The sequence below is a fragment of the Labeo rohita genome, chromosome 7 (genome assembly GCF_022985175.1).
Source record: "Labeo rohita strain BAU-BD-2019 chromosome 7, IGBB_LRoh.1.0, whole genome shotgun sequence".
Taxonomy (NCBI): Eukaryota; Metazoa; Chordata; class Actinopteri; order Cypriniformes; family Cyprinidae; genus Labeo; species Labeo rohita.
The window spans coordinates 38,166,437-38,192,323 of record NC_066875.1 but is presented as its reverse complement, the minus strand read 5'-3'; the positions used below and the strand labels follow the sequence as shown (position 1 = coordinate 38,192,323).

Genomic DNA, 25,887 nt, shown 5'->3' with positions numbered 1-25,887 from the left:
CTCCAGAGGCCTCGTCTGTCCACGAGTCTGCTCCAGAGGCCTCGTCTGTCCACAAATCTGCTCCAGAGGCCTCGTCTGTCCACAAGACGCCTCGTCTGTCCACGAATCTGCTCCAGAGGCCTCGTCTATCCACGAGTCTGCTCCAGAGGCCTTGCCTGAGCGAGTCTGCTGCCCCAGAGGCCTCATCTGACCATCCAAGTCTGCTCCTGAGGACTCGTTTGTCCACGAGTTCGCGCCTATACCTCCAGAGGTGTCAGCATACGCTGTAGAACCTCCTAAGGAGGTGGCGTCCTTGTATGAACTCACTGCCACGTCTGCCCAAGAATCTGCGCCCATGCCTCCAGAGGTGTCAGCACCTGCTGTAGATCCTCCTATGGGGGCGGCGTCCTCTCATGAACTCTCTGCCTGTCATGTCACAGCCAAGAAGGCATATTGTGAACTCTGCCCGCCTGTCATGCCAAGAAGGCCAATCTCAAACTCTCTGCCTGTCATGATCACAGCCACTCTGCTATGGATGTCACTGCCTGTTCACAGCTGAAGGCCTATTATGAACTCTCTGCCTGTCATGCCACTGCCAAGGCCCTGCAATGAACACACTGCTCTGCTATGGATGTCACTAATTCCACTGTGGATATCTCTGCCCCTGTCTGCTCTGCCTGCCATGCCTGCTCTGCCTGCCTCGCTATGGCCTGCTCTAAGGTTCCACTCTCTGCCATTGCTCCACGGCCCAGGCCCTCCAGTGTTCCACTGTCTGCCATTGCTCCATGGCCCAGGTCCTCCAAGTTTCCACTCTCTGCTATTGCTCCACGGCCCAGGCCCTCCAGTCCACTGTCTGCCACTGCTCCACGGTCCAGGTCTTCCAAGTTCCACTGTCTGCCACTGCTCCATGGCCCAGGTCCCCAGTTCCACTGTCTGCCACTGCTCCATGGCCCAGGTCCCCCAGTGCTTCACTGTCTGCCACTGTTCCATGGCCCAGGTCCTCCAGTGCTTCACTGTCTGTCCCTGCTCCACGATCCAGGCCCACCTCCTCTGCACGGACCTGGCCCCCCATCCCACCCCCTGTTTTGCCTCTGTTCCCCCACCCACCTGGACTGTTGTTGTTTGAGCGCCAGGAGTCGCTCCTAGGAGGGGGGATTCTGTAACGCCACGCCAGCAGAGGGAGCCCTCACCCACTGACTGACTGTTGCTGCTCTCTCTGCTGCTTCATTGGTAACTTCCTGTTTGGTGGCAATAAAAGGAGGCCATTACCAAACAGGAAGTTGCGAAGTATTGTTTTGCTCATGCGGACTCTACCAAGCGGTTTTCCCTGTTTCCTTTTCCCTGTTTTTGTCATTGCCACGGTTTTGTTTATTGTCATAGTTTTGCTTTTGTTTCATGCCATAGTTCTGTCTAGTTTTGCCATCGTTCCTTGCCTTGTTTATTTGTTACTTTTCGGACTGCTCTCTTCGGTTTTGGACTCTGCCTGTTTTTTATAATATTTTTGTTGCAAAAATACATTAAACCTTTCATTATAAAAAATGGCTTTTAATATATCAAATAATAATAATAATAATAATACATAAAAGGATATTGTTTTACTTGAAGCAGTATGTTCACCCCAAAATGAAATATCTGTCATCATTTACTTACCCGTATGTAGTTCGTCCTTTCTTCTGTGGAAAACAAAAGGGATGAGATGCATGCGGGACGAGAGGATGATGATTGTGACCGTCAAGCTCCAAAAAGCACATAAAAGCACTGCATCATAAAAGCACCATAAAAGTGGTCCAAATATCTCGTGCTATATTCCGAACCTTATGAAGTCATATGATAGCTCTGTGAAAAGAGCAGACTAAAATTTGAGTCATTGACTGAAAATCTTGCCCACCACCCATTTGAACCTAATGCAGTGATATATACAATAATGTCTAAACCTTTTAAGTGAAGCACTCTCTTTTCTCAGATGGTGGTTTAATATAAATGTATTTTACATTGCTCTGTTTCTGTGCATCAAACTCACCAATCAGCTTTCCTCTTTTGTCTCATCCGCTGTATTTATCTTCTGTTTTATCCACCCCTGTAATTCCCTCTCATCTTCTATTCTCTCCAGGAGTCTCAGATAAAGCGCATCTATGGCACTATGATCAGTCAAAAGCTGCAGGAGTTTGAGGAGGAGGTGAAGCCCATCGGGGGGGTTTTGACTCAGGCCACCCTGGAGCTCTACCACACCATCGCCTCCCGCTTCTTACCCACGCCCGCAAAAATACATTATCTCTTCAACCTCAGAGACATCTCCAAGGTGATTAACATCATGCGTCATGTGTGATTGTCTCTCATCTAGACAAGGAGCAGATTGTGGTTTAGGTACACCTAGTGTGAGCATAATATCAGACCGATTGATTCCAGAAAGATGAAACAAAGCATATCAGTCCGCTTTGCCACTTCAACACCACATGCCTGAGATTCTAATGTGTCTGAGGAAAAGAGTGACTGACCGAAAAAGACTGCCAATTGGAGACACGTACATGGTTGTACAAAATAACACCTTTTCAGAATACGCTTTGAAGGCATCTGAGACCGCAAGGACACTTAAAACATTTCTTTTGTGCTTGATCAGACAAAAAAAAAAATATTTTTTTTTACCTAACAAGAAATTAGACTGAAGGCTTTGTGTGCATGTTCAATATGTCCTCCAATCCAGGTGTTCCAGGGTTTATTGCGAGCACACAAAGACTTCCATGACACCAAACAGAGCATCACCCGCCTCTGGATTCATGAGTGCTTCAGGTACAAACAGGCACAGGCCTGCACATACAGATACTTGTGTAGAAAAAGAAACCAACTAAGTTTTGTGTATGTTTCAGGGTCTTCTCTGATCGACTGGTGGATCATGCAGACATGGAGACATTTGTGGGACTTCTGTCAGAAAAACTGGCTTCTCATTTTGATGTCCCCTACCACACAATTTGCCCAAACAAACAGCCCCCTCTATTTGGTACACACACACACAAACACACTTCTAATTTGTGTTTCACTGGGTGAATAACCTGAGGATTTTTTTAAATAAACATTTGAGGTCTTTTATGTATAGAAGCCCGTTTTCACTACTCAATAAAAAAATAAAAAAGGTAATTGCGAAACTCACAAATCTGACTTTTCTTCTCAGAATTGTGTGATATAAACTCGCAATTGCGAGTTATGAAGTCAGAAGTGCGAGACTATGGCTGCGCCGAAAGCCTAGTCAGCTGACTTGCTGCCTCGCTGCCTTATCAAGCAATGACTTCAAAGGCTGCGAAGGCAACTCCGAGAAGAGTTTCGGACAGACTTCGGAGGCAGCAGAACGTGACGCCGTTGCTAGGTTGTAGATTTTGGAGAAAAACGATCTTCTACAGTTATGTATAAATGCTTTAATAATGCATAAAGACCTCAATGTCATTAATCCTCTGAAGGTCTGTGCGTCGGAGAAGACGACTGAGAATGACAGCTACTTTTTGCTTAAAAAAATAAAAACACTGATGCAAGTAATATTGCAGAACAGGTCATTGTTATTAGTGGCTGTTTCATTATTATTGGTAGTATATTGTAAATATTCTTATTTACTACTCAAATGAACCCTTTTAACATTTTTTTAATTAAATACTATTATTACAAACAATATTATTTATTATGCTTTTTACACTATTACAATTCATAAAGTTTATCATGGTCAAGATCTCGTCTATTATATAAAGTAACAAGTCTAATTTCACCAGAATATCTTTATTTATATAGCCTATATGACGCACACGCACAGGATTGTGGGAAATTGAAGGCAGCGAAGGATACATCTGTGCTGCTTTCAAAATTAGATCGGAAGAAGGTACATCCTGAGACAGGAAGTGAAGCAGAATTTGAATTCGGACGTGCCTTGATGCCTTGATGCCTTCCTGCCTTGGAATGCTGCCTTCGAAGGCAGCATTTTAGAGCTTTCGGATGCAGCCATAAACTCACAATTCTGAGAAATAAAGACTTCTCAGAATTCTGCACAATATTCGTATCATACAATAGAACTCCTCATTCTGGACAACTTTGCCTCTAGAACCACTGCTGTCAATCAAATATCAATTTGTTAAATGATTGAGAAGATCTTAAAAAAAAAACTACTTTTGCGAACTTGTCCTAGGTTTTTCGTAAAAAAATTTGAAAAAACACTGCAGCACAATTCTCTAGGGCAATAGTCATTAAAAATTTTGAAGTTTACCCTTAAGAAAGCTATAAAGGGGTCGTTTAGAAAAGGGGCCTGTCCAAATGTACCCAAAATCCTATAAAGCCTAAAGGAAAACTCAAAACTTCACGAAACCTGCTGAGCACATGCAACAGGTGATTGTAAGGAAGCATACAAAAAAAAAAAGGGTATCGGACCACAGCTGGCACAATAACAGTCTTAAACGTTTAAAAATATCATATTTCTATGGTAGGGTGACCAAACGTGCCACTTCCCGGGGACACGTTCAGCACAGGATTTTTTATTTTTTTTGCTAGTTCTTTGACATCAAAGTACTGCAAGAACGATTTGAAAGCATGGACCCATCTGCTCTGCTCTCTATACCACTTGCGGTACTTCGATGTTGTACAACGATGGATCGGTGCAGCGCAAACTACCAACACCTGGTTATTTTAGGCAATTTAGAAATCCTGTGCTGATCGTGTCCTTGGGAAGTGGCACGTCTGGTCATCCTATTCTATGTTAAATTACCTGGATTTGCACTTTTAAATGCTTTTTTAATCATTGATTAAAAAAGTGGGTACAGCCTAAATAATATGTAATGTCTTTTTTATATATGCTTAAATGCCTTACGCGGTTGCACCCCAGTAATCGCTGCTTTCAGCAATATTTAATTTTTTTTTCTAATTTAGAATCATTCTAATATGCTCATTTGGTGCTATATAGTATATAGAAAGTTTAAAATAACAGCATTTATTTAAAAAAAGAAATCTTTTATAAATGTCTTTACTGCCACTTTTAATTAATGCACATTACTAAATAAAATCTTACTGACCCAAAACCTTTGAATGGTAATGTAAATTAAAAAAAAAACAAAAAATCTTTATATTCTTTCATTTGAAAATTCATTTGTTGCTTCCAAATGATAAACTGTCAGTTCAGTTATTTCAAGATATTTTTAACTTCTAACTTAATCCACAGGCCCACTAATTATTAAATAAAATAATTTGGGAAACTCTCTTTACCTCTCTTTAATTTAATTATTCACTTTTAAGTGGCACTCCTAACCCTACAAATATATTGACTTTGTATGTGTTTTTATTGTAGGTGACTTCCTGAGGGAGCCACATGTGTATGAGGACCAGTTGGACTTTAAAGCTCTTAAGATTCATATGGAGAACCAGCTGGAGGATTATAACCTCACACCTGGTGTGGTGCCCATGAGCCTAGTGCTCTTTAGAGATGCTATAGAACATGGTAAGAGTCACAGTCAGAGTGAATGGAGTAGTTTAGCATACTAGTCTTTAAAGATCTGGGCCAAAAGGTTGCAGGCTTGAGTGTACAATGGGAACTCCATTCGCTTTCACCATTGTGCATTGTTGCTCCTGTATCTAAAGCTTATCAAGGTGCCATTGAATAATGATAAAAACAAAATCCACTAGTTGTGTTATATTGAAGCCATCAGTATTCATGGTACAGTTTTATTACAGCTCTCAGTATTTGCTTATGCCCACATCACAATATCCATGTTTCAGTGCACACTCTCGAGTCCCATAATTCAGCGACCGATCTCCTCGGTTCTCTTTCAGTGCTCGCACAAATATAACTTTCTTCAAAATCACACGCACTTCAGCCCTCAGATCCCCCACGAGCATGAATAATTACCCTTCTCATTCCCACAAAGAAGAACGCAACTGCATTACAAACCCCTCAGCAGGAAGAATAATTAAGCGACCGGTTCCCCAGCCTATATGTCACTCACCCGCATACAGGCATTTACTGTCAAAGGCGCATATAAGAATGCTTTATATGCATCCTGTCACGCACACGCCTCACTGTGACATTAAAGAGCTCTCACATTCAGCTCGGTGAATGCGTCTCACGTCACAAACATTTAGTTCAATGACATGCCACTGCGCATAGCTGATTGATTACGAAATTAGCAAGCATAACGTGTGTGTTTATATGCCTACGTGTTCATAACTAATTATGGTTTTGTGCCAATTAGTTTCCTTTGTGATCGGTTGTTTGTTTGGCCTCCTGCAGGAACCATGTGTGCCTGTGTCTTTGTGTGCATTGGCATTTTAATGTGTTCAACTTTGTGTTTGTAAATGTTGCATTGACCAAATGACACACATGATTCATGAAACTGTTGTGATTGTTATGATGGAAACAGCGCCCTCTTTCTGCCCCCTCAGTAACGCGTTTGGTGCGTGTGATCAGTCAGCTCCGCGGGAACATGTTGCTGGTTGGTATCGGTGGCTCAGGCAGGCAGAGTTTAACCAGACTCGCCGCCTACATCTGCAAGTTTACGGTCTTCCAGGTGGAGGTCACCAAACAGTACCGCAAACAGGAATTTAGAGAGGGTGAGTTCTGCACACAATTTACATCTTGCATTTATTGTACGTAAATGTGGCGTTTGTCAACTCTTCATCTTGACCTACAGAACAAGAAGCCTCTCAAACATCTCATGTTTGACCTATTTCCTATACTTCATGTCTTCCCTCAATTCAGCTACTTGACCAAGAAAATGTTAAGTAGCCAAGATGCCAACAAACCAGCAACGAAAGCCATTTAGCTGGTTGTTTAAAGAGTTATATGCACATTCAGGCATGTTGAATTGTATTTCAAGATCAACTAATGCAAAGCATTTGGCTGATTTATACTTTCAATTTCAGATCTCGAATATAAAGCTGTTTTGATATATACCAAAGGCTTTGATATTTTGTCCTGTGGCGTGTTGTAGTAAATGTTTGGAGGAATGACGCCTCTTGCCCTAGCGCTCAGGACCAAAGGATCTATTATGTTATGCACATTGTAGCCTTCACAGCACAGTTTAATGTGGCCTCAATGGAATATTTGACATATTTCTTGTCCCCATACAGATATTAAAAAGCTCTATCGGCTGACAGGAGTGGAAAACAAGCCCACAGTGTTTCTGTTTAATGACACACAGATTGTGGACGAGTCCTTCCTTGAAGACATTAACAACATCCTGAGCTCAGGGGAAGTGCCCAATCTCTATAAAGCAGACGAGCTCGATGAGGTGTGTGCTTGTATACACTTTTAATGCGTGTGACTGTAAGTTTGTCTTCTGAGTGACAATGAAAGCAGATTTTTAACACGTTTTTTTGTGTAGATTCAGAATGGTCTGTCAGACTCAGCCAGGAAGGATAATATCCTGGAGACGTCAGACGCCATGTTTAACTACCTGATAGAGCGCGTCAGAAACAACCTGCACATTGTACTGTGTATGAGCCCTGTAGGAGATCCATTCAGGTGCAATTTTGTTTTACTGTGTTTTATTTGCATGACAAAAACTGCATTGATATTGCTAAGCCTTTGCAAAACTGCATACAATAAGACATGGGGCAAACAACAGTGCAAATGGAATAAAATATAAATATCACTTATATAATGAATTAAATTATTCGTTTTTATAATTTAAATAAATGTATTGTTTATTTATTAATAAATTCTACTATTATTTTATTTGACAGTACGATTGTATTATTTTAATCGTAATTTATTTCTTTATGATTAACATTTTTATATTTTAAATAACAATAGTAAAAAGATTATTATTATTATTATTATTATTATTATTATTATGTAGTCATACTGAACATTTATTTATTTATTTAAGATTTATTTTTGGCATTTTTGCCTTTTTATTTTGACTGGACAGTGTTGGGGAGGACAGGAACCAAATTTGAAAAGGTCCTCAAGTTGGGATTCGAACTCGGGACGCCTGTAGCGTAACGTTGGCGCACTACCCACAAAGTTATCAGTGCCAACCATGCTAAATTAATTTGGCAATTTTTTTAAATTAAGCATGTGATCAGCTACCGTTTTTTTAATACGACATTCACCATGATTGCAATAACAGTAATAATAATTAACAGTAAGAAAAACAGTAGTGAAGCACATACCTAATTAAAAAAAATGAAATATCTAAAACTAAAAAGCATAAATGTAACAAAGAATACATTTTGGAAGTATCAGTTAAGATTAATAAGAAGTTGTATTAAGCAATGTGGCAGTTAGCATTAATAATGAACATAAAGGAGTGTAGACAAAGAGAAAATGCAATCAGTGTCTTCCATAGTGTGGCAGTCAAAGAAATACTATGCTAGTTACAGTATATTTTCTGGATATTACATGCAAAGGTATGATTGTAACCCGCCACCACTTCAGCATTCAGTCTCCACCAAATCCCATGTGCGGGGATTCAATAGCTGACTGTAATACAGCACACATGCATGCATACTGCTTATAATCTAACATGCTCAAATAGTGAGTCAGACTTGATTACCATGCTAACATTGAAATCCGTCCTGTGGCTTCATATGGCTTAAGATCTCTCTCTGTTGGCTTGATTCACGTTGAATGGCAATATGCGGTTTAACCGAACAGACCCGCGCACAATATAGCTGCTTATGAATCAACCGATGACTCAGTGTGTGGGTCAAAGTGGATGAGAGATACAACTGTGTGAAATTAGAGAAAACGACCAAATCAATAATGATAAAAAATGACAATAAAAATAACAAGGAAGAGCTATAATACAGGTATATATTAGGTTAAATGAGAGACGGTGATAAGTAGACGCAGTACATTGCTCACTGGCCCCCAGACGCCGTCTGGCAAAAACATTCTTGCTTAGTAATTATGCCTGTCACACTTGCAGCACTATAGAACCATGCATGGGAAATGTTCTCGTTAATCACTCATTTGCATCCGCCGTCACATGAAGGAGGCGGTTGTGCGTAATGTGACCCGTAGGGCCCTGACTCATTAAATATGACAGCCCAAATCATCTAACTGCTCACTCTGATTGGTCTGGCAGTGGTCTGACTTTAATAAGCATGATTGGACCGATGGCTGATATTAGTGTTTGTGACAAATCAATGCAAACCATCTTGAACTGTCTGCATAATAGATGGTTTATGGCTATGTTTGCTTGTGTGTGTTTTTGTTTAGGAACCGTATTCGACAGTACCCAGCACTTGTGAACTGCACAACGATTGACTGGTTCTCTGAATGGCCACGTGACGCTCTGTTAGAAGTGGCAGAAAGATGTTTGGATGGACTCTCTCTAGGGAGTGAGGATGGGGTGAGACACATAAACATAAAGATGATCAAACAATTGATTTACAAATGCTGTCTATATATGGAATATTATGGGTTAAGGTAATTAAACTCTACCTTATCTTGTAACCAAAAAATTTCCCAAAAAATTATAATTATAGTAATAAAAACTTGTATTAAGCAGCCAGTATAACCAAAGTCTTTATCTGGTACATCAAATGTGACAGTAATATGGAAGCCATTTATAGACTCACAGTTCTGACCTTTTTTCTCAGAATTATGTGATATAAATTTGAAATTACGAGTTTAATTCTGACTTTTTTCTCAGAACTGATAAAACTTGCAATTACAAGTTATAAAGTCAGAATTGCATGATAAAAACTAAGTTTTTACTATGCATTCTGAATTTTTTTTCTCACAATTCTGACTTTTTTTCTCAGAGTTGTGAGTTATAAACTCGTAATTGCGAGTTATAAAGTCAGAATTGTAAGATATAAACTCGCAATTCAGATTTTTTTCTCAGACCTGATATAAACTTGCATTTGCAAGTTATCAAGAGATTCAGACTCGCAATTCTTTTTTCTTGCAACTGACTTTATAACTCGCAATTGTGAGTTTATATCTCACAATTCTAACTTTTTTTGTCACAACTGTGAGATATAATCTTGCATTTGCAAGTTATTAAAGGAGAAGTTCACTTCCAGAATAGAAATTTACAGATAATTTACTCATGTCTTTCTTTCTTCAGTCGTAAAGAAAATATGTTTTTTAAAGCAAACATTTCAGGATTTCTCTCCATGCATTTTGGTTCAGTACAGTTAGGGTATGTTGAAAAACTCCTGTCTCATTGCTTCTCCAACTTCAAAATCTTCCTACATTGCTGCAGAAGTACTGACCCAGTGTTTACAAAGTGAACGAGTAAGGAGGGTCAAACACCCTTTGCAAAAACAGGCAAAACAGCTATGTAGGATGATTTTGAAGTTGGAGAAGAAAATGAGATGGGAGTTTTTCGACATACCCCACCTGTCGTGAACTAGAATGCACAGAATTCATGCGGAGCTAGACAAGACAAGCAATTGAGGTTAAATTTTTTTTAAATAACCGATTCGTTTTGCTAGATAAGATCCTTCTTCCTCGGCTGGGATCATTTAGAGGCCTTTGAAATGGCTGCATTTTAAATGTAAACTGCATTTTGGAAGTTGCGGACACCATAGAAGTCCACTATATGGAGAACATTCCTGAAAATTTTTTCTCAAAAAACGATTTCTTTACAACTGAAGAAAAAGAAGGACATGAACATCCTGGATGACAAGGTGGTGAGTACATTACCTGTAAATTTTTGTTCTGTAAGTGATCTTCTCCTTTAAGTCCAATTTTAAGGGGGAAAAGAAGACTGATGTTCTCTGAAAGTTTATTTCAGAATTCGCAATTCGGAAAAAGGCAAATAAAGTGCACCTTTAAATTTGTTCTTTAACTTTAACTTAGAATATTCTTTTCACACACTCTGCAAGTCCAATAAAATCAGTGACACTCACCCCTGGGCTTTAATTTGTAGTCTTTTTGAGGTACTTCATCTCTTAGTAGCTGTTATTGAATCACAGTTTAATTGAATTTCAAGTGTCGAGATTCATCAGGAGTCTCTGACTTGCTCATCCTTCATCTCTGTGTGGATCTTTTGTTTCCTTTGAGAGAGATGTCATACAAACCGTGTTTCTTTTCGCTTACCATTTTTGAACTACAAATCACTTTGACTTGAGGTTCTCCATTGAGACGCTGTTGTTTAGAGTAAGTTCAAGTCTAGTTTTGCTTTTGGTTGTTTAAGGATTAATTAGGGTTTGTCATACTTCTGTTGCGACCTTGTGCAAGGTTTGTTTAAAACCGTGGCTGCCGCATCTTGTCGTTTCTCTGGTGGCTTCACAGATCCAGACTAAAGTTGCCAGCATCTTTGTGACCGTGCACCAGTCTGTGGCCCAGTTCTCTCACAGGATGAAAGTAGAACTGAAGAGACACAATTACGTCACACCCACCAACTACCTGGAGCTGGTTTCTGGATACAAGAAGTAGGAATCAAACATGCTTTTTTCAGTTTACCTTTTCTGATGTTCGTTTTTTTTACCTGCTGTGAAGATTTAAAAACATGGTGGTTTCCTGTTTCTATTTTATTGTTGTCTGTTACCGGTAACACTAACTAAAACAAAGTATTTATTCTCAAACTCTCTTTTTTTTCCTCAGGTTGCTGTCTGAGAAGCGTAGTGAGCTTGGAGAACAGGTGTCTAAGTTGAGGAATGGCTTGTTTAAGATTGATGACACGCGCAGTAAGGTGGAGGCCATGTCTGTAGAGTTGGAGGAGGCCAAGAAGAAAGTGGCCGAGTTCCAGAAACAGTGTGAGGAATATCTGGTTGTCATTGTGCAGCAGAAGAGAGAGGCAGATGAACAGCAGAAGGTGCGTGTGTCAGTTTGTCTAATGTTGAGGCTCTTTATTAGGGGTGAAAGGTACGACAAAACTCTTATGTTAATGTATGAATAATTACAACTTATCACGATAACATTATACATTGTGATATATTCATTTTGGTGGAAAATCAACCTTGAAATGTTTTAAGTATTACATAATCATATAACTTCATAGTAAAAGGAACTTTTTTGAGACAAACCAAAAGATAAGATTTAACAGTTTAACTTTGTAACATTAAACACAAAAGACTTTTAATCTATTATGATACATAATAGAATGTATATATTTATAATATGTACTATTTATTGTACATCATAAATATGCCTAGATATACTGCTCTATAAATGCCAAAGCTGATACTTTACCAGTTGACACATTTCTGCCGTTAGCTGGTTTATAGTCATACCGCTCAGCAGTCCTCCTTTTTTTTTGTTATTGCATATTGATGTTTGTGTTTGGTAAAATGATTTGTGTCTGTGTGCATTTCTGTTTTTTTTTTTCTTTGCTTTGTATGTGTTAGGTAGCGTGCATTCTTGGAATATTTATAACCTTCTAAGATTGGTGTGTTTCTTAATGTGTGTCTTTGTGTAGGCGGTGGGTGCTCACAGTGAGAAAATAGAAGCAGAAGAAATCAAGTGTAAGGCCATGGCTGAGAACGCTCAGAGAGACCTAGATGAAGCGCTTCCTGCCCTAGAGGAAGCCATGAAGGTCATTCCGCATTCATGTGACTATTACTTTCAATACGACATCATACAGCTACAGTGCCCACTGAATATGTGATACATAATGTTTTCATCAGCACATGAAAAAACTCTGGTAATCTTGTTGGACTGTCTTCAGGCTCTGGAGTCGCTGAATAAGAAAGATATGACGGAGATCAAGACTTATGGCAGACCTCCAGCTTTAGTGGAAACCGTCATGCAGGCAGTTATGATTCTCAAAGGATGTGATCCAACTTGGGCAGAGGCCAAGAGACAACTGGGTACGAAAAAGAGAAAGTTCCAGATCTTTATTAAATCACTCCATCACACTGATGTCACACATGGATTCAGGCACTGGCTCAGGCATGAAATATATACCAGACTACTGTATAACCAAAATCACATGAGCCGAACAGAGAAAGGGGAGGGCTGGGTGATTCATTAGCATGGCAGGATATATTTAAAAAGGTCAGCATAATGCGGTAGAAAGCACATAACCACAGAACAGATTGCAGAAAAAAATGAAATATGTGTTTGCCTGAGGCTGAATTCAAGCCATTTGTTTTAGGAGAGTCCACCTTCATTAAGCATTTGGTGAATTTTGATAAGGACAACATCTCCGACCGCGTGCTGAAGACCATTGGACAGTACTGCACGCAGCCCGACTTCCAGCCTGAGATCATCGGGCGGGTCTCGCTCGCTGCAAAGTCCCTCTGCATGTGGGTCAGGGCCATGGAGGTACAGTAATAATGAACGATTACAACAGTGAAGACACCAGATTGCTATTCTGCTGCCCTTGTTATGAAAAAAAAAACATTTCTTCTAAATTTCAAACCAAGAACAAAACTGTAATTTTAACCACATTACAATCAGTACCGATGGTCCATTCAAGGCCAGGTAAAACAATCGCTCCTACAGAAACTCCTATGGTAACTTTCCTTTTAAGGTCAATATCAGCATAGAGTGCCTTTCAACCCTTACAATGCTCAGAAAGTTTGGCCTTAATTTCCCATTTGCTTTATTATGTCATGTCATAAATAGTAAACATTCAAGTACTATATAAACATATTAGCTGAGCTCCCAGACATTTGTTTTTAGATAATTATGGGCCATTATTCAAAGCATAAGCCATAAGATATGTCCAGTCTGTCCTGGCCATATAAATGACTGTTAAATACATTTTCATTGCAATATTAAGATGCAAATGATATTTTCTGAAAGGTATAATGTCCCTTTCCTAAACAGGGTTATTTGTTTGCTTTCAAATTATAAATGCATAAAAGATTTTTTGGAAAAACGTGTTTTAAAGAAACTCATAAAATTCGCACATGTATTTTTTCTTATTTAGAGTGATATTTGGATGCAGTTTTTTGTTTGCATGTTATTGCCCCCACACCTAGCTATTGAGCACATTGGATTATATAGATATGATTGAATTATTATTAAAAATATTATTTTAAAATATCAAGATGACAGGGTGGACTAGCACATGACGTGGTGGACATATTGTTCCAATATGTCCAAAATGTCCACATATTGTCCACCCTGTTGACTTGATAGCGTGGACATTTTGGAACAACGACAGGGTGGACATTTTGGAACAATGACAGGTGGGAGCTTCAATTAGCATATTAGTTTACAGCAAACTGTGACTAGCTAAATAGTTAATCTGGTTGGTGAAGACAATTTGATATATTTAAACTTACATATGTTGAAAATACTGTATTCTAATCACATCTGGCATATTTTATGCCGACAGGGTGGACATGTTAAGCTTAGAAAAAGCAAGTAAGCAAACTCATATGAAGAAAATTTGTCAATTTAAAAGTCACCAACTTACGCACCTCAGCCTTTAAAAATTAAAGAGACACTAAAGAGACAAAATTAAACTGTTGTCCTGATGTCACTAAAGGGGATCTCCTTTTCTTAAAGGGGCGGATTCCCCAATAGGACAGGGTGGACGACCATTCAAGGGAGATGGACAAACTCTTCTTTTTTATTAAATAAAAATAATGTTTTTATTACCAAATGGTCAATACACTCAAATTGAGTAATCTCTTATTTAACAAAATATTATTAGGAAAACAAATTTTTCAAATTTTATGATTTGAGTATATTCTACTCTCATTCAAATTCAATGAGCAGTGCATGGGACATAGCAAAATAACACACATACTCCTACACAAAACTTCAAAAAATCTAGAAAATGTATCTAAAGAGCCAAGTAATGTTTTTTATGAATATAAATACTTAGCCGAATATAACACACCCTTTCATAGTCATTTTTATGTTAAGTCATTATGGCAAATTAGTTATTAATGCGCAGGACACCAAAAGGCACCCTAAAGTGATATTGACACATCTGATGTTTCTTGGCTAAATTTTGCAGATGAAATTGAGTAATTTCAGTAGAAATTATTAAGAGTTTTGTGTGAGAGTGAAAAAGTTCCCAACAGATTTTTTTGGGGTTGAAGCTGGTCATGCAAATTTTCCATGTCTGCCAACAGAGAATTGCTTGGTTTTAAAGTGACTATTGTTTGAATTTTACTTCTTGCTACACTATTGACAATGGACATTTTTTCCTGCAAAATGTCTCTAAAATTTATGTAATATGACTGCACCTTTAGAATTTGAGAATTTTTTTTAGATATTGTTAAAGTTATCATTCTTGGTGTAAATTTTTTATGATCTCAAACCTTTGTGTGTGCATATATCAGGTATACGGCCGTATCTACAGGGTGGTTGAGCCGAAGAGAGCCAAGCTGCATGGAGCAATGACTCAGCTGGCTGAGAAACAGGCCTCACTGGCCGAGGCCCAGGGCAAACTCAGAGAGGTCAGCGTGTGTCAGTTTGTTCTGCTCTACATTTTGCATGCATGTGGGCGTGACATTATATTAATGCTATTCGAGTTAAATTGTGCTAAAAATGTTTATGCCTATGTCTATAGGTAGGAGAGAAACTGGATCAGCTGAAGCGGCAATATGATGAAAAGCTGGCCCAGAAAGAAGAGCTAAGGAGGAAATCGGAGGACATGGAGCTCAAACTGGACCGGGCCGGCAAGCTGGTATCTGGACTGGCAGGAGAAAGAGTTCGCTGGGAGGAGACAGTGGCTGTACGCACAAACACACACATAGTCACCCTTCAGTCACCTTGGTGTTTTATATGTGGATGTGAAAATGCAGCCAGGGGTCTCTGATGTGATTGTGAGTAAATGTGATGCACAGGGTCTAGAGAAGAACATGTCCTGTCTGGTGGGAGACTGCCTGCTGGCTGCTGCCTTCCTGTCGTACATGGGCCCTTTCCTGTCCAACTACAGAGATGAGCTGGTCACAAATATCTGGATGAAACAGGTATCTGTCTACCTGTCTGTCCTTCTGTCTGTCATTGTCTACTGTTCTATCTGTCTGTCTGTCTGTCTGTCCTTCCGTCTGTATGTCTCTGTCTGTCTATCTATCTATCAATCCATCTGTCTGTCTGTCTATCTATCTATCTATCTATCTATCATCTGTCTATCTGTCTGTCTGTCTGTTTGTCTGTCTACTGTTCTGTCTGTCCGTCCGTCCGTCTGCTGTTCTATCTGTCTGCCTGTCCTTCTGTCTGTCTGTCTGTCCATCCATGTCTATCTATCTATCTATCTATCTATCTATCTATCTGTCTGTCTGTCTGTCCTTCCATCAGTACGTCTGTTTGTTTGTTTGTTTCCTGTTCTATCTATCTGTCTGTCCATCCATCTACTGTTTTATCTACCTGTCTTTCCATCCATCTGTCCATATGTCTCTGTCTGTCTGTCTGTCTGTCTGTCTGTCTATCTGTCTATGTGTCTACTGTTCTATCTATCCGTCCGTCCATCCATCTGTCTATCTATCTATCTATCTATCTATCTATCTATCTATCTATCTATCTATCTATCGTTCTGTCTATTGTTCTGTATGTATCTAGAGTCAGTCTGTCTATCTGCTTGTCTTTCTGTCTTTCAGTAACTATTGCTTTGTATGTCATTCTATTTGTCTGTTGTTATACTGTCTGTATTGCCAAAGCTCACCTTTATCACCCAGTATAAACTTGGTGCTAATGGCTTTTATTGATATGTGTCAACTAACATCAGATGCATCTAGAGCACTTGCTGTAAGTTACTGTAATTTTGCATTGAATACTGGTTCAGTATTGCGTACTTCACAGGTTAGAATATTATGACATTATGCAGGTGACAACTGTAACACTTAATTTCTCTTTCCTCTCATTCAAATGTCCTTGCCCGAATCCTCCGCTACCCTTTTCATCTCTAGGTGAGAGAATTGGGGGTGCCGTGTTCTCCGGGGTTCAGCTTTGCAATGTTCCTGTCTAAACCCACGGCAGTGCGCGAATGGAATATCCAAGGCCTGCCGTCTGATGCCTTCTCCACCGAGAACGGAGTCATCGTCACCCGTGGCAACCGGTCAGGCCCAGAGAGCCAATCCCTTAACGCTAATTAGAATAATGATGATATCTCATGAATAATGAGCGGTAATGAATAGTGATTGGAGAATAATTAGCTAAAGATAATAGTAAGCTCAGTTTTCCCTGATTGTTCATTTATAGCTAATGCTAATTTCCTCCCTCACACATACACGCACCCACATACACATACCAAATAGATTAATGGCATTTTGAGATTATGGATTATTAGGAAATAGCCTGTTTATGGATAATGTGACATGCATTTATAGTGAGAGCTAATGTTTCTTCCCTGTCCTTCCCACAGATGGCCACTAATGGTGGACCCTCAAGGACAAGCGTTAAAGTGGATTAAGAACATGGAGTCCAAACGAGTAAATATCTCACACACACACACATTCCCATATATTTGAGTTCATAGAATCCTTGTACTGAACACAGACTACATTACTTTGTCGTAAATGTCTTGGTAACGGATATAGACATCAGAGGAGGACAGAAAGAATGGAAACTGAGACTGCCGTGATTATTAGACAGTGTTAGATCTGCTTCTCCGTGGAGAAAAATATAACCCACATTCAGTGCCAACATTACCTGCTCAGAGTCACGATGCCTCATCACATGACTCACCGTCTAACCCAGAGACGATCCGTTTTCAGAGCCCTTAATTAGAATGCAAGAACTCCAAACTCAATACTCCTGTGAGTTGGAAACTGCTTCCCCTGTGAGGCTGCGTCTCCTCACCTGCTCTCCTTCAGCAGAATACACCTTCCATTTATCACTCCCTCTGAACACAGAAGCACATTAATACACTCGCTCTCTGTGTCTCTGCTGGGGCAGAGATGGTTTTGTTTGCCGAACGATAGATAGATAGGTAGATAGATAGATAGATAGATAGACAGATAGATGAACTGACAGACAGACACAACCAGAAGGATAGATGGATGGATGGGCGGAAAGGCTGTCAGGTGTGTTCAGAAGGAGATATAGGAGGACACACTTTCGTTTCATCTCTCGGGATAATTTGCTGTTCAGCTTCAGCCTCTGTTCTTCCCCTCTCTTTCTGTCTGTGACCTTTTCCTCCTCTTCGCAGGTCTTTTCTCATCTGTAGTGGTGAGTGTCTGGAGCGGCGAGCGCCGTTCACACGCTACAGTTAAACGTTGACATTTACGAACAATAACAAAATGACAGAGCCGAAGCCTCTTTTCTGCCTCCTCCAGCTCTTCTCCGTCTCTTTCACAACCCATTTTCTTTCTTTGATGTCCATTTATCACTTTTGAATCATATTTATCCTCTCTGCTACCTTTACTTTTTTTCTTCTTAGTTGATGTCATTATCTCGTCCTCTGTGTGTCCTTCATGTTCTCTCCTAGTCTCATATTGTCTCTCTCTCGCAGGGGTTGAAGGTAATAGACCTACAGATGCCGGACTTTTTGCGGATCCTGGAGAACGCGGTGCAGTTTGGTTCCCCGGTTCTTTTGCAGAACGTCCAAGAAGAACTAGATCCTTCGCTGGCTCCCATCCTTAACAAGTCCCTCACACGAGTTGGTCAGTGCCGTCTATACACACACACGACCCAAAATTGACTAATAACATTGCTTAACAATCAGGATGACAGAATATGCAGGATATAATGGGTTCAGGTTGTGCACATATGAATATGTATCAGGTATAATGCTAATTAAAGGTTATTTTATTTGAAAAAGTATTTTTGCTATAAAATTATCTTTAAAGCATACAAATCATAATGAAATAATGAAGTAAAATAGCTAAAAAATTCTGTATTAAGAAAAATCTATGTAAGAAAAAATGCCTGAGCAAGTAAACTTGTCACAGTGATTAAAGATTTGGCCTAGCAAGGTTGTAGGTTCAGATCCCACATGGGATGATCTGTGGAAATATTGCAAATCTCTTGTGTGTGTGTGTTCTGCAGGTGGGCGTTTCTTGTTAAAACTGGGAGATAAGGAAGTGGAATACAGTCCTGAATTCCGTTTCTACATGACCACTAAACTGTCTAATCCACATTACACTCCTGAAATCTCTTCCAAAACCACCATTGTCAACTTTGCTGTTAAAGAACAGGTCAGTGTGTATGTTAATGAAATTGTGTGTTTGAGCATGCAGCAGAGGTCTTTGAGGATAAAACATTATTCTGTGTGTATCAGGGTCTGGAGGCCCAGCTGCTGGGGATCGTGGTGAGGAAGGAGCGTCCTGAGCTAGAGGAACAGAAGGACTCTCTAGTGATCAACATTGCCTCTGGCAAGAGGAAACTGCAGGAGCTGGAGGACGAGATCCTGCGGTGGGCGGCACACACACGCTCGCACACATCACAGCTCTGCATTAGCACCTTTATACAAGTGCCACTAACACATCAGTAATCCTAATCAACAGTGTATTTATACTAGCAAATCTCACATTTTGCACTCGTGTGTGTGTGTACAGGTTGCTGAATGAGGCGTCTGGCTCCCTGCTGGATGACGTTCAGCTGGTGAACACCCTGCAGACCTCCAAAGTCACGGCCACAGAGGTCGCAGAACAACTGGAGATCAGCGAACTGACCGAGAGCCAAATCGATACCGCCAGAGAGGTGAGAGGGAGAGAGAGGGATGAGGGGGAGGTCAAGGAGAGAGAGATGGTGTGAGGGAGGGTGCTGAAAGGGTTGCCAGATTGGATTAAAGATTGCGCCTCTGAATAAGGCAAAGAGATAAAAAGACTGCTGAGATGAGGATGTTGATAGCAGGAAAGGCAGATAAAGCTATAGACACCGCTCTGTGTGTGTTTGTGTGTGTTCAGGCCTACCGCCCCTGCGCCCAGAGGGCGTCTATCCTGTTCTTTGTACTGAATGATCTGGGCTATATAGATCCCATGTATCAGTTCTCTCTGGACGCCTACATCAACCTGTTCACCCTGAGCATAGAGAGCAGCCCCCGCAGCCACAAACTGGAGGAGAGGATAAACAACCTCAACAGATATCACACTTATGCCGTCTACAGGTCTGAAACACAAAATCACACGCTCGTACACATGCAGTTGAAGTCAAAACTTTACATACACCTTGCAGAATCTGCAAAAGGTTCATTATTTGACCAAAATAAGAGGGATCATACAAAATGCCTTTTAGTTTTTATTTAGTACTGACCTGAATAAGATATTTCACATAAAAGACGTTTATGTCCACAAAAGACAGTAATAACTGAATTTATAACAATGACAGTTCAAAAGTTTACATACACTTGATTCTTAATACTGTGTTGTTACCTGAATGATCCATAACTGTGTTTTTTTTGTTTAGAGATAGTTGTTCATAAGTCCCTTGTTTGTCCTGAGCAGTCAGACTGCCTGCTGTTCTTCATAAAAGTCCTTCAGGACCCACACAATCTTTGGTTTTTCATGATTTTAAGATCTATATTTTCACATGCAACTTTTATATGCAACTATTAAAGAAGATTCAAATGGTCACTGATGCTTCAGAAGGAAAAAGGATGCATTAAGAACCAGGGGTGTGAACTTTTGAACAGAATGAGGATGTGTACGTTTTTCTTTTTTTGCCTAAATATCATACTTTTTTCATTTAGTACTGCCCTTCAGAAGCTACAGAAGATACTTGCATAATTACCCAGAAGACAAAATAAGTTAAATTTACCCTGATCTTCAAATTCCAAAAGTTTTCACCCCCCGGCTCTAAATGCATCAGGTTTCCTTCTGAAGCATCAGTGAGCGTTTGAACCTTCTGTAATAGTTGCATATGAGTCCCTCAGTTGTTCTCAGTGTGAAAAAATGAAAATCATAGTCATTTTTGGAAAGGGTTCAAATACACAAATGCTGAAAAACCAAAGAATTTGTGAGATCTGAAGGATTTTTACGTAATTTAACTGTTCAGGACAAACAACTCAAGAACAACTATCACTAAAAAAAACACAGCTGTGGATCATTCCGGTAACAACACATCAATCAAGTGTATGCAAACTTTTGAACAGGGTCATTTTTATAAATTCAGCTATTATTTTCTCTTGCGGACTATATGTAATCATCTTTTATGTGAAATATCTTATTCAGGTCAGTACTAAATAAAAAATAACATGAATTTTGTATGATCCCTCTTATTTTGGTCAAATAATTAACATCTGCAAGGTGTATGTAAGCTTGAACTTCAACTGTATTTACAGAAGTGTTGCTTTGTTACTGTGCCATTTTTTGGAGTATTTGCACTGTACTTAAACTTTTATCCCCCAGAGGTTGATTTTTATTAAAACTTACGTATGTACTTTTTACAATTTTAAAATGCCTTTAAAAATGTGTTTTATTGTGTTTTAAAGAATTAAAATCTATTTTAAAAATGATTCTTTATATATACATAAAACTTGCTAATAAACAAAATAACAAATATTTCAATAAAAAATGATATATACTATATACAAGTTTGGGATCAGTAAGATTTTTTAAATGTTTTTTAAAGAAGCCTTTTAAACTCACCAAGGCTGCATTTATTTGATCAAAAATACAGTGAAAACAGTAATATTGTGTAATATTATAATTTAAAAAACTGCCATTTTTGTAACAATGTCTATACTGTCACTTTTGAATAGTTCAGTGGATCTTTGCTAATTAAAGTTATTTATTTCTCTTGATCTGTTTGTAGATACACCTGTCGAGGACTGTTTGAGTGTCACAAGCTCCTGTTCAGTTTCCACATGTGCGCCAAGATCCTGGAGGCGTCCAGGAAGCTCAACGTTGATGAATACGGCTTCTTTCTCCGGGGGGGACTGGTGAGGGCTGCAGTGTGGAGTGTGTTTGTGTGTGTGTTCTGGTTTTGAAAGTGGATTATGAGAGAGGATTGTCTTGACTTGTTTAAAAATGAAAAAAGTCCTCATGTTACATAAAACATTCTGTGTGGTGTGTGTGCATATGTGTGTGTTAGGTTCTGGATAAGGAGAAACAGATGGATAACCCCTGCTCTAGCTGGCTGTCGGACTCTAACTGGGACAATATAACTGAACTGGATAAACTGACTAATTTCCATGGACTCATGGCCTCGTTTGAGCAGTACCCTCGAGACTGGCACCTCTGGTACACCAATCCAGAACCAGAGAAAGCACCGCTTCCTGGTAATATATGTGTGTTTGTGTGTGTGGGGGGGTCAAGTTTTGCGTACATCGTGGGAACCTAATTTTAGGATATAAACTTTTACAATTAGAATGATTCTGGCTCCTTGATGGTTCAAGTAACAATTCCTTCAGTGCTTTTGGTTCGATTACACTGGTTGCAGTGTATAATTTTGATTCCCTAAAAAGAATCGACTAATAAGAATCATTTGTTTGGGAATCAAAGAACAGATTCATAAAAGCCTTTAATGGGAATCAGTGTCAGAGTTATATGGATTTTTAATGGCATTCAGTCCACATGCATATACTATTAACAGAAGCAATCATCATTCAGTTCTGGTACTTAAAAAAAGTTCCTAGTTAGGGAATAGCAAACATCATTAGAGCAATATGAAAACAATACAAGGCAATGGAAAGTCCCCTTTTAAAGTTAGTGAAGTGAAACACATTATCAGTTTGTTTCTTAATTTCCCTCTTCATTTCTCTTCCCTCTCTCCCTGACCTGAATGCCACAATCTGCCTCTTTGTTTTGTTTTTCCATTCTTTCGCTCTCTGCACAGGAGAATGGCAAAAAAAATGCAATGAGCTGCAGAGGATGCTCATTGTACGATCTCTCAGACAGGATCGTGTTTCTCTCTGCGTCACGACTTTCATCATCAATAACCTGGGCTCTCAGTTCGTAGAGCCGCCCATTCTGGATATGAAGGCCGTGAGTCAAACATACACACGCGCACACACAAAGATGGCTACTCATCTTAAATCAAATGAACTTTTTTTGTTCTTTATCTTTATATCATGGTGGCTCTTGGGTGAGATGTGAAAATTGCAAAGTTTTGTGTTACATTAAAGGGAAATGTACTCAGGTTGTCAATGACACCGTTCTATAAGAAGTTGACATTTTCAGCTCTTGAACTCAGAAAATTGAATGTGAGACTGCTTTTTAACTCTTACCTCTCTGGATCTCTGGAGCATAACAACCAGCACAACTTACTAACACCAAAGCTTTTTTTTTTTTTTTGCTGGCCTGCATCTCCCTCTAGACAGAGAGACTGCATGAAATAAATCAGATATGCTTTAGGGTTACCTTAATGCAGTTGATTTACCCCCCTTCTTATTTTTCTCTCAGTTTTTTTGCATGCATTTTTACTTAGAAAATGGGGACAGTCAAAAACCCATTAACTTCTGTGTGTGTGTGTGTGTGTTTATGTGTTATGTGTGTCAGGTTTTAGCGGACAGCACCACGAGGACTCCTCTGATCTTTGTGCTGTCTCCTGGTGTGGACCCAACGGCAGCCCTGGTTCAGCTGGCAGAGACGTCAGGCATGGGTCAGCGCTTCTTTGCCCTCTCGCTGGGTCAGGGCCAGGCACCCATCGCAACGCGGCTGATCAAAGAGGGAGTCGCAAATGGTGAGGTGTTCCCCCTGTCTGTGTTGTTGCCACTGTTTATCTCACTGTTTATAGCTTCCTCTGCTATCTGTTAATGGTTCGCAATCAAAATATTTTAGTTTGATGAGTAGATTGGGATTAGAAGGATTTATTTATTTCTTGTTTTTTAAAGAAATTAAAACTTCACTATTTACTATTGTTACGACAGTGACACTTCATTATAGGGACTAGTTGCTTATTAGCATGTCTGTTATTAACATGTTGGCTGTTTATTAGTGCTTTTATTGTACATGACCATATTCTACATCCCTAATCCTACCCAATGCCTAAACTTAACAACTACTTTACTAAAAGTCATAGTTAATGGTTTATTAATAGCGAGAATTAGACCTTAAAATAATGTGTGACCATTACGACTTTATTTGGATATTTAATTGCATTTAATTGATAAAAAGTGAGATTAAGGCATTTACAATGTTACAAAAGATTTGTTTCAAATGTTTTTTGAATTTATATTCATGAAAGAATTATGGGAAAAAATGTATCACACTTTCTACAAAAATATTGAACAGCACAGCTGTTTTCAACAGCATAGAATGCTTTCTGAAGGATCATGTAACAACTGAAGACTGGAGTAATGAAAGTGGTGTAAAGTATTTGAGTAAATTAATAATTAATTACTGTACTTAAAGGAGAAGTTCACTTCCAGAACCAAAATTTACATACAGTGTACTCACCCCAAGATGTTCATGCCTTTCTTCCTTCAGTCATAAAGAAATTATGTTCTAAAAAAATTATAAAACATTTCAGGAATTATCTCCATGTAGTGGACTTCAATGGTGCCCTTGAGTTTGAATGTCCAAAATGTAGTTTCAAACCGGCTGTAAAGGTCTATAAACAATCCCAGCCGAGCAATAAGGGTCTTATCTAGCGAGTGCATTAGCAGCTAGTTGCTGAATTGCAGGTGTTTCATATATGAGATGAGGACATAGAAGAGACGCTCGTCTTGTCTTGCTCTTCCCGAACTGTGTTTTTTCTGTCTTGAGCCAGAATGGGGTTAAAAAGTTTTTGAGATTAAAAAGTATTTAAATTGCATTTTTTTTTTTTATGAAAATAACCAATCGTTTTTCTAGATAAGACCCTTCTTCCTCGGCTGGCTTACAACTGTATTTAGGATCGTTTGAAGCCTCATTTAAACTGCATTTTGGAAGTTCACACTCAGGGCATCATACCAGTCCATTATATGGAGAAAAATCCTGAAAAGTTTTTCTCAAAAAACACAATTTCTTTACGACTGAATGGATGACAAGGGGGTGAGTACAGTATCTGTAAATTGTTGTTCTGGAAGTGGACTTCTCTTTTAAGTACTGTTAAAACCAGATTCTCTAAGACTTTTTTTACTCAAGTTGTATTGGAATTGGTGACATAACTTGTCAGTTTCACTGTAAGGCAACTGTACTTTTATTCAAGTATGGTTTTCGGGTACTCTATACACAGCTGCTAAAAATGCAACCCTGTCATCACAAGATTAAATTACATTTTAAAATTGTAATAATATTTAAAAATATTACTTTTTACTGTATTTTTGTTCAAATAAATGCACCCTTGATAAGCACAAAAGAGTTTTTATGGTAGTGTACTATATATTCCACTTTTAGCACCAAATGCAGCTTTATTTTACTTTTACAAGAGTATTTTCCACACCATCTCTGACCCTGAGAAATAAACCATTTGTTGCTTACATTTACACTTATGCATTTGGCAGATGCTTTTATCCAAAACGACTTACATTGCATTCAACTTATAAATGTTATTAGTTTTTGCATTCCCTGGGAACCCATGGCCTTGGTGTTGCTAGCAACATGCTCTGCTGTTTGAGTTCAAGAATGTTGCTACAGTAGCTTTAGTAGCTAGGACTGACTAGCCTCTTCACACATAAAATAAGTAACAGTGCTTCATCAGGTTGCCGAATACTGAATAGATATTGTATGGTGATTCTATGTAAATGTGCTCATGGTTGTGAAGATACAAAATCCCCAGGGTGATCCATATTTAGGGATAGAGTGAATGAATAGCATAGAGACTTGGGAAGGGCTATTTTGTCTTTAGCCAATAAGCAACACCCTAGAAACTTCATAGCAACTTGTTAAAAACATGTTTTAAAAGCAGCTTAGCAATCCCATAAAATAATAATAATAATAAAAAGGACAAACATAACACCCTAGCACTGACAAACACAATTCACATTATCTTCAGAAAATGTCAAATCTAATTTACTTTTACTAAATCTACTAATCAAACTCTCTTTCTCTCTGGCAGGTCATTGGGTGTTTTTGGCTAATTGTCACCTGTCTCTCTCTTGGATGTGTGAGCTGGATAAGCTAGTAGACGAGTTACAAGTCCAAGAATGTCATCCAGATTTCCGACTGTGGCTAAGCTCCTCCCCTCACCCAGAATTCCCCATCGCCATCCTGCAGACGGGCATCAAAATCACTACTGAGCCTCCCAGGGTACACATATACAGACTTCGCACAATA

The 25,887-nt window shown here is 39.2% G+C and overlaps 1 protein-coding gene across 1 annotated transcript in view; it reads left to right on the top strand.

The window, feature by feature from the left end:
- The window catches only part of dnah2 (dynein, axonemal, heavy chain 2), a 179,045-nt gene that overhangs the window by 132,012 nt on the left and 21,146 nt on the right, over positions 1–25,887 (top strand). The window contains exons 52-79 of the mRNA XM_051115409.1: positions 2,090–2,278; positions 2,681–2,766; positions 2,844–2,974; positions 5,291–5,440; positions 6,382–6,549; positions 7,069–7,229; positions 7,323–7,462; positions 9,167–9,299; positions 11,195–11,334; positions 11,507–11,717; positions 12,321–12,437; positions 12,570–12,711; positions 12,999–13,168; positions 15,148–15,264; positions 15,378–15,542; positions 15,655–15,780; positions 16,717–16,865; positions 17,172–17,238; positions 18,261–18,411; positions 18,797–18,945; positions 19,029–19,162; positions 19,306–19,450; positions 19,657–19,856; positions 21,503–21,629; positions 21,782–21,968; positions 22,526–22,674; positions 23,188–23,371; positions 25,670–25,860. Coding sequence (XP_050971366.1) covers positions 2,090–2,278; positions 2,681–2,766; positions 2,844–2,974; positions 5,291–5,440; positions 6,382–6,549; positions 7,069–7,229; positions 7,323–7,462; positions 9,167–9,299; positions 11,195–11,334; positions 11,507–11,717; positions 12,321–12,437; positions 12,570–12,711; positions 12,999–13,168; positions 15,148–15,264; positions 15,378–15,542; positions 15,655–15,780; positions 16,717–16,865; positions 17,172–17,238; positions 18,261–18,411; positions 18,797–18,945; positions 19,029–19,162; positions 19,306–19,450; positions 19,657–19,856; positions 21,503–21,629; positions 21,782–21,968; positions 22,526–22,674; positions 23,188–23,371; positions 25,670–25,860 — 4,179 coding nt within the window. The remainder of the gene's footprint in view (positions 1–2,089; positions 2,279–2,680; positions 2,767–2,843; positions 2,975–5,290; positions 5,441–6,381; positions 6,550–7,068; positions 7,230–7,322; positions 7,463–9,166; positions 9,300–11,194; positions 11,335–11,506; positions 11,718–12,320; positions 12,438–12,569; positions 12,712–12,998; positions 13,169–15,147; positions 15,265–15,377; positions 15,543–15,654; positions 15,781–16,716; positions 16,866–17,171; positions 17,239–18,260; positions 18,412–18,796; positions 18,946–19,028; positions 19,163–19,305; positions 19,451–19,656; positions 19,857–21,502; positions 21,630–21,781; positions 21,969–22,525; positions 22,675–23,187; positions 23,372–25,669; positions 25,861–25,887) is intronic.